At 41.5% G+C, this 9,080-nt stretch overlaps 1 protein-coding gene across 1 annotated transcript; it reads right to left on the reverse strand.

The window, feature by feature from the left end:
• Nucleotides 1-5,019: 5,019 nt before the first annotated feature.
• On the reverse strand, nucleotides 5,020-7,462 carry LOC147639671 (uncharacterized). The gene is made up of 2 exons (XM_086772603.1): nucleotides 6,143-7,462; nucleotides 5,020-5,591 (listed from the first exon to the last, which is right to left on the reverse strand). The coding sequence occupies exons 1-2, from the start codon at nucleotides 7,399-7,401 to the stop codon at nucleotides 5,108-5,110; spliced, it is 1,743 nt and encodes a 580-aa protein (XP_086628729.1). The 5' UTR covers nucleotides 7,402-7,462; the 3' UTR covers nucleotides 5,020-5,107.
• Between the last annotated feature and the right edge of the window lie 1,618 nt (nucleotides 7,463-9,080).

A 9,080-nucleotide genomic window follows, 5' to 3' on the forward strand; every position in this document is an offset into this window, starting at 1 on the left:
TAGGGTAAAACAGGTTCTTTCTTTTATTTCAGAGAGGAGAATAATTATAAGATCATAAGGGGAGGTTCTTACACCTGCACACCTCAAAAGCCAGAGGGAGGAATCTTACAGTCTCTTTAGAGAGATTTCGTGAAGAAGTTTCCGTGAAGTTATCATCGAAATCTATGAACTCCTACAACATGGATCAAAGTTTTTGTGTTTTTTAGAGGACAATACAGGACAAGGCATTGTGAAAGGTTGAATCAAGGATTCCTTCCAGGAATCTCCTAGTTAGCTATTCATTAGAGAATTTACATTTTCAACACATAGAGAGTGGAGGTATCTCACTCTGTTTATGTATTTTTGTAATTGATTATTATTATTTGCTTGTTTGATATGGTGGAGTTGGTCGATTGGTTCCATCGAGTTTCCTGACAGGAATACCCATGCATTCTTTAAGGGGTCAAAATTAGCCTTGTCTTCCAGTTTGAGTGATCCAAACCACTATTCCACCTTCCTTTCCATGGTTTGGTCAAAGCCACTCACCCTTACCAGGTCATCAAGTTAAACACATGTATCACACATTTGCTCAAACACTTCTAGGTGTGTAATGGGATCTCCCATCCTATTGAACTCGTCCCATTGAACTTTGGCATTAACTTTAAAATTTGCATTGGTTTGATAATATTTTGTTTTCTTGGGTTTGATGCCACTACCTACATCTGGATTTATTGTGGCTCCTATTGCTACGCCCCTCCCTATTTGTGCTACTATCCTCAAGATATCTTCCATGTGGTTAGTGGGATTGGTGGTAGAGGTTGGGGTAATCGCTAGTCTACGAGGGATCGTAGACTCATAGATGGGTGACAGCATGACATGTCTATGATATTATACTTGTCCTTAGTTATTAAGGCAAGTTAGGGTAATGTGGAGAGTAGTCGTGTAAGGCTGGGTGTCATACTTTGGGATGTGGGCTCCTCTCGTCGTGTTGGACCTATGTCAGGGCTTCGTGCTCTTTGTTGTAAGGTTCCTATTATTTTTTCTTTGGTCCTAGTGGCCTAGGTTATTTCTCTACAGCCCCCCAATGGAAAAATTGAACTTGAAACCCCCTATGCACTGCTTATACTGGGGTCTAATGTTGCAAGGTTCCTATTATTGTTTCTTTGGTCCTAGTGGCCTAGGTTATTTCTCTACAGCCCCCCAATGGAAAAATTGAACTTGAAACCCCTACACACTGCTTGTACTAGGGTCTAATGCTGCAACGCTTGAAGATGCAATAGACCTCTAAGCAGTTCTGAACATTTCAAGGTTTGTATTTTGAGATCGAGATGAGCCAAAAGATGCTAATGCCACACTACAATTTCACCAGCTGTGGTTCTAGGAAGGATTACTCCTTTCCTTACAAGGTTAGTGCTTCCAATTCCTAAACTAGACTGGTTAGGGTCTACATATTAGGAATGAATGGCTCCACGATAGGTCTTTCTAGCCGATAGTCTCTTAATTATTGGGCTGTTTGGTGATTCTCTGACTCCCACTTGACCTCCCATCAATGTCTCTAATCACATCTACAAAAATCCTCTGAGTGGTAGTAGAGGAGTCAAGTACTCTAACTTATTGGTCCATACAAGGTTATGCAATCAAAGGTTCCCTATAATAGGCCTCACTCAAGCTAGCATGTTCGCTATCATTGGAATTCTTCATTATTTTTTCTTAGCTCTTGTGAGGTCCCAAAGGACTATGAAGCATGCAGTGATTCCTCTTGGAGATAGTGCAATTCTATATCATTTGAGGCACTCTCGTCTAGTGGGGGATTGAGTTCAAAAGTCCTTCCTGATCTTGTGTATATGAAAGGGTGATCAGCTTAGAGCACACCCTGCTCAATTTCAAGTCGCGTGGTTGCCCTAGAAATTCTAGATGGTCTTTGTCTCACTTGTGAATGTGCACTCATAAATTGAGGACATGTATTCCCACTTAGGTATGTTCATTGGCTAGGTGAGATAGGTCCCTACTATTGGACTTGAGAATGTGTGTTCACAAGTTTGGGAACATGTGTGTGAATATACGTATGTATGTGGGGATGTGCGAACATGCATGGGCTGGAGGAGATTGGAACATGTGTGGGTAGGTGTCTATTTGAGTTTAGAACATGTGTTCACAAGTGACAACGTGCATTCTTGCTTCGGTACATGTACGCAAGTCTACAACTACAGTGGTGGAAGTTTGGGCCACGTGATGGTTCAATTTTTAGTCGTTTTTATTATGGTCATTTATGGAGGGAATATTTTTTTGATCTTTCGTCAATGAGACTATTTTGTAGATTTTCCCTATTAAACATAGGAACATACATTCCTATGTGAAAATATACCTTTGTAGGCTCAAGTCGAGCATGTACGCAGGCAAACCAGAGTAGTTTTCACAGTTTGCCAAAAAATCTAGATTTTCTCTTTTGATTCTTGCTTAATGGTGTTTTTTTTTTGTTTTTGATTTGATAGGAGGATTTAGCTATTGCTGCTCTAACTAATGATATGCACAATGCAACCTAATGGTGTTTCTACAAGAATGAATGGTGAGATTAATGCCTAAAATGAACAAAAACTCAAAAATTTAGTAAATCCAATAAAAAAGGAGCTTGAATCAAAGGAAACGAGAAAGAACACTTACTTGTACATATGGAATTTCAACTTGAAGGGTTGATCCATGCTGTCTTCACCAAGGTAATCAATTAATCCAAAAAACAAAAAACAAAAACATGAGTAAGCAATACCAACCGGTGAACTGGGCTATGATAATACTCTGAATGTAAAGTATAGTAAGGGAGTCCTAAGCTAGGGAATTTCCCCGACACATCAATGCCAAAGATGTTCACTGATTTGAGAAAACTTGAGCCTTGCAAGATAGAGGAAAGAAGAGGAAGAATGCAAGGGTCTTACCACCTTGTACCTCTAGCCACTCCTCTTAAGTAGAGCAACCATCTCTCGTGGAGAGATAGGGTCATCAACCTTGCCTTCCTTGTTGTCACTAAAAATGGGTGGGGCACAGAGAGAGAGAGAGAGAGAGAGAGAGAGAGAGAGAGAGAGAGAGAGCTATGGAAAGCTTAACCTCTACTTTAATGCCTCGGTGAGTGAGAGCATGGGGGAGAAGGAGAAATAAGGAGAGAGGGAGAAGAGAACTAGCATCAACACACCATCACTCACCCACACAATCCGTCAACAACAAGCATGCAACAAAGAAAAGAAAGCATATAAGCAAGCATTAATCACAAGATCAAGAGACTCAAACTCAATTGTGAGAATGGGATTATGTGTTTTCTCATTAGTCAAAATGTCTTATTTATGAGACTCATATTTGGTCGGCCACCCAAGTAATGTTTTGGGGCTCAAAAGCTAGTCTAGTCCGCACCATGGCTCTTGGCCTTTGCTCTTTGGCTTGACTCTTGGATCTTTGTCAGCTTCTTTGGTGTGGATACCATTCTTCTTATTACTTGATGTTTGGTGCTTTGATGCTTCTAGTGTGGATGCCATGCTATGTGCTATTGTCATCTCAGGCACTTGTGCTTTGAGCATGCTCATGATAGTATTTAATGCACCTCTTCTTTTCTTATTCACTTGTGTGTACCCATTCATGCTATGGTAATCTCATGCACTTATGCTCATGATAGTGTTTAATGCACCTCTTCTTTTCTTATTCACTTGTGTGTACCCATTCATGCTATGGTAATCTCATGCACTTATGCTTTGAGCATGCTCATGATAGTGTTTAATGCACCTTTTCTTTGCTTATGCACTTGTGTGTACCCATTCATGTGCTAATGAGATGCTTTTTCCGTGTGTATGTCCCTTCTCCAATAAACCTTTCAATGATATTTGTCATGCTTGATGTTTACCCTAACCCTATGTGTTAAAATGTGGCCTTAAAATTGTGTTCATACATAGCTAAAGGACAAACCATAGAGTCAAACAAGTAGGAACTTTGTTTATGGGTCTTGAAAATGAGCTCAAAAACATTTCCTCTCTAAGAACGCCAATGAGTCATAACATTTACTAAGTTGAGCTTTAGTAGTTCTCAGGATGGTCAAATGTGGGCTTGAAAAGGCCAACCACGCCTAAGTATGTGTAATTGTTCACAACTTCCACTGTATATCCTCTACAACTAAAATTATAATCACACTCACCTAGAGCTCGCAAGATCGTTCGTTGGGTGATTTTCATTCATAGGTCTTACTCAAAATAAATGACCTTCATGCTTGAACAAAAAGTATCACTTTAATCTCAACAACTATCCTAAGACCACCTTAAAAAAAACAAACTTATGGGAAGTATACTTATTCATTGGATAATGAGGGCAATCAACAGTGGTTGAGATTGACGAATTGTTTGATTGCACAATGAAACTTGGGGTATTAGCATCCGATTCCATGCATTTGACTACTTCTAGAAGACCTCTTCAAATTAGCTTCATACTAGATCAATGCTAAAAATTTGGGGTATTAGCATCCGATTGCATGCATTTGACTTCTTGTATACTTCTAGAAGACCTCTTCAAATTAGCTTCATACGAGATCAATGCTAAAAATTCCACTTTCACTTACTTCATATCTTATTGCAAACGTCAATTATTTTAGCTCATTCATTTCTTGTAACCTTATGCCATTTTATGTTTTGTTTGGTTAATGTCTCTCTCTCTCTCTCTCTCTCTCTCTCTCTCATGCTTGCTTTCCTCTCCACTTTCTTATCAATGTCGTGCTGAGAGGAATAGAGCTACTCATAAGCAAAAACGTGTATGCGTACAACATCTCAACTTATGGAGGGGGATGCATCTTCAAACACAAAGTATTTTCACTAGCTTAATTGAACCTAAGCTCCTAGATTTATCTTTTTTATGAGAATTTTATCTAAAATGAAGAACCCCATTACTTCTTGCAAGCAACCAAAGAAAACGATATGTCTTCTTACTATACTTACAAACTCAAAGCTAAGCTATACGCTAGTAAGCTCCAAAGAGAGAAAACATGTGAATTAAGAAAGCATTGAGTGTCTCAAGTGATAGAAAAGAGCAAGGCTTATTATTGAATTGACCATTTTTACATAGATTCCTCAAGTAACACCATACGAGAAATGAGGGTTTTTTTTTAAGAATCTACACGGGCACTCCCATGGTAAAGAAATGAGTGCCAAGGATGAGATTGCTCAAGAGCATAAGCAACACGATAGAGGAGGGGCTCCTGAAAATAGTTAGCCACAAGCATGACACTGAGCGGCAAAGCCACCTCCTCCTTTGAAACCATACCTCTCCCAGAAGCGAGATTCACAGTCGGATGGCCTGTCAAATTCGTCGCCATGGTGTTTGCAACATACCCAAAAGCCACCTCATCATGTTGTGCAACTAGCTCAGCTGATGCTGCTTCATAGTCTTCCCGTGTGGCAAGGTGCCTTGGCAGCTTTTTGGCTTTGATTGGAGTAGTGGGCATCAATAGAACCTCGTATTCAGCCAACATCGCATTGTAGCAATCAATTAATTGATGCTTACATACCTCACCCACCTCTGCAACATCTTGATTGTGTTGCCGTAACCACTCTCCCACAAGCACTGCTTTTCGAAATGGAACACTCCAACTAGCAAAAGCACAAATGTAATCAAACCTCAAAACTATGAAGGCATTTCAATGTCAATTTATGTTGCTTCCCAAACTAATTTCTATTTTAGAATGCACGTTTCTCATTTGAAAGATGTGATTTCATCATTTTGTAAGAAAAAAGAATATAGAAAGACAAAGTATGACCAACCTTAAGGCTATAGAAGAGATCATAGAGTGGACGGAGGAGGACCAAGGGTGGGGGTCTGCACAAAACAGATGATACTTTGCCAAAAACAATGCAACACCCCCCTATAGACTCAAAGGCATTATCTTGTCGTATATTAGGCCCGTTACACATACCCCACCGCCCATGTATGGGCAGGGGAGATTGCCTGCCCATGAATTATGGGCGGTGGATACCCCCACCACATCAGCTTGGGCAGGCAGGGGTATGGCGATGTGTAACGGGCCTTAGAATATACAGGCAAGTGCATGGGGCACAGTCAGATCTAAAACAATTTGTCAGCATGGCTCACTTGCACAAAAATAATCATATAATGCTCACTTTGTGTGCACTCGGCTGCTTACCTGCCAACGTTTTCTAGAAGTTTGGTTCGCAAGAACATTGCTCGATCCCATTCCTTGCCTTGATCATCGGTTCCAAGTGTTCCAAGTAGATCGGACGTGGCCGAATGGAAGAGCTCCTCCACGAAGTTTGGCACAACATAGCACATCCAGATTGCAGATGCTACACTGTGTAGTGGCAAGGACACAGTCTCCACGATAGCACCGAGCTCCTCCTCTAGGAACTTCGCAGCATCCAAGGAAGCTTGTGCCACATCAGCCTCCATGGTGGGAAAGAGGAATCCCTCCTTGACGACCCCTATGCGAATGCCCTGGATGCTTTTCTTGATATCGGCGAGGTAATCCACACGTGCCATATTTCTGACAGTGTCACTGGCTCTTTCATCAAGGGCATCCCATCCAGCGAGGACGTTCAACATCAAGGCATTGTCTTGGACGGTTCTAGTGATGGGGCATGCATGGTCGATGGGGGGGAACAAGCTGTCTATGAGGGTGTAAGGGACTAGGCCATGGGTGGGTTTACAAGAGACAAGGCCGGTGAGGGCACTTGGGATACGGCAAGAACCACCTTGGTCACACCCTATAGAGAGGTCGGCTTCATGGGAGGCAACCAAAGCACCACAACCGCTACTGCTACCGCCGGCATGGTACTCTAACGCGAGGGGGTTTGCAACGGGGCCAGCAGAGGCTGTGTGGGAGGCTCCGGAGAAGCACATGAATTCACACTGGGCTTTGCCCACGATGCAGGCGCCCGCGGAGAGGCAGCGGGCGATGAGGGGCGAGTCGAGGAGGGGTGTGAAAGGGAAGGGCGTTCCGCAGCACATGGGGAGGCCTCTGATGGGGATGTTGTCTTTGATTGCAACACGCTTGCCCTCGAGTGGCAGAGGGGAAGGGGAGCTTCCTGTGCCAGGTGGAGACAATTGGCAAGTTACAGTCCACGCTCCGCATGGGTTTTGGGGGCCAGAAGCAGGCACCGCCTGGAAGGCCCTCTTCTCTTCTTCTCCTGCATGTTGCTGTAGCAAAGGGCGGCTTTGTTTCTCCTTTGGTGTTGTTTGGGGCCTCCTTCTTGTTGGCTTTTCTCCTACCACCTTCCTGAGCCCCTGGCAGCAGCCTCTTAGCACATCGCACACCAGTTCATGGTACACATCTAGTTGGTGGGCTGGCAAGGCATAGCCGAAGCTAGCTTTGGAAAGCTCCGCTAACTCCTCAGCTGTGGGCACCTTGATCGCTAGGCCCTGTGAACCCCCCTCCTCCTCCTCCATTGAGAATGCCCCAAAAGTGATCGTAGCAGCAAAGAGGGGTGCGAGGAGTACCTCGAAACCATCCCCAAGATATTTTACCACTTTGGGGCTTTCACTACGGCATCTGCCACATAGCTATCACTGGCCCAAGAATTCTATGCCAGTATTCAAAGCTAATGTTGAAAGCCTAGCCAAACCTTTTTTTAAATAAAGAAATATGTTTTTCCCATATGTTTTTTAAAAAAAATATAATGGGGATGCATTAAGGAGACAAGGCACTCCATGACCCATAGATGGATTAATGCATAAATTGTTCTTGTTGCTTCTCAAAAACACTTAGAGCTTTGTTAATAATATTTCACATAAATTCCGCTACAATTTCTTTCTTGTCAAGATGATTAACCCGTCCAACTACACTTTAGTTACATATTATAAACAAGAAAAAGAAACCAAATGCAACTACTATCAAACCATACAATTGTCAACTTTTTAATGGTGTAATATGTTAGAAATGACAAAAGTGCACTCACCCTTTACTACACTACGAATGGTATATCTTTACGATGCTAGATCATGAGCAAATTATCTAGATTTGATGTTTATATTGAATCCAAAAACTCACATGATTGAAACGTACTTATTCTTATGATAAGAGTTAAACAAGGATATAAGATTTTAAATGTGCATCTTGCAACCAAACTGATTGCATACTCTCTTGGAAAATTTAGTTTGCAACACCTTTATTAAAAAAATATTGGATTCTTAAATGTGGAAGCTTGATCACAATGTCTTGTGAACCTTCCCCTAGTGAAAAACAATGCCCAAAAATGATGGCAAAAAGAGGTGAATAATAATCCCCAGAAATGATGGTAGAAAGAGGTGAATAGTACCTCTAAAAGATCCTAATATATTGTATTACTTTGGTTTCTCCTTCCCAAGAGTTCCCAAAGATTTCTAAGCCCAGGTATGATTGAGACATTTCCAACAACCTAATACCCCAAGCCTAGAACGCGTATTGAACAACCTAGATAACAAGGCTAGGCAACAAGACTTGGGGTTTCATAATAGATCTATAAGTGTTTCAATTGAAAGAAAAAAATCGTGTACACTTTGAGGACACTTTTGGTCAAGCAACTTCCAAGCATGTAGGTGAAATTTCAGTGTATGTGCTTGTCTCATTCCATGTGAGCTAAAGTGTCAAAAACAATCACCATAATGTTGCATTTCCAATGTCCATTATGCACATAATGCGTATTAAGCTATGCTCCCTGGCTGCTGCTTTGCCAACCTGTGTAATGATGGGTGTGCCCCTCCATCCATTTTGTACTACATAAGATATTGTGTTCTTCCTATGAGTAGAATAAGTTTAAAGTTATTTAACTCATGGGCTTTCATGATGGCATTCACCATAGCTGTTCATTAGGCCAATAATTCCATGCTAGTATCTATCATTGGGCCATCCATAGCTATCACTAGGATGAGAGTTATATGTTAGTATATCACTAGGATGAGAGTTATATGTTAGTATATCACTAGGCCAAGAATTCTAGGCATGTACCTATCCTTTAAATTGAAAGATAGGATGAGAGTTATATGTTAGTATATCACTAGGCCAAGAATTCTAGGCATGTACCTATCCTTTAATTGAAAGATAGAACATGTCAGTACAATGATGATGAGACATGAGTGAACTTGTTTTA

The sequence above is a fragment of the Cibotium barometz genome, chromosome 3, assembly GCF_041138505.1.
Source record: "Cibotium barometz isolate CiBa-2024 chromosome 3, ASM4113850v1, whole genome shotgun sequence".
Lineage (NCBI taxonomy): Eukaryota > Viridiplantae > Streptophyta > Polypodiopsida > Cyatheales > Cibotiaceae > Cibotium > Cibotium barometz.

Coding starts and splice junctions, on each gene's coding strand:
- LOC147639671 (XM_086772603.1), bottom strand. CDS start 7,401: ATGGAGGAGGAGGAGGGGGGTTCACAGGGCCTAGCGATCAAGGTGCCC. Junction 5,592..6,142: donor CTTCTAGAAAACGTTGGCAG/GTAAGCAGCCGA, acceptor TGCTTTTGCTAG/TTGGAGTGTTCCATTTCGAA.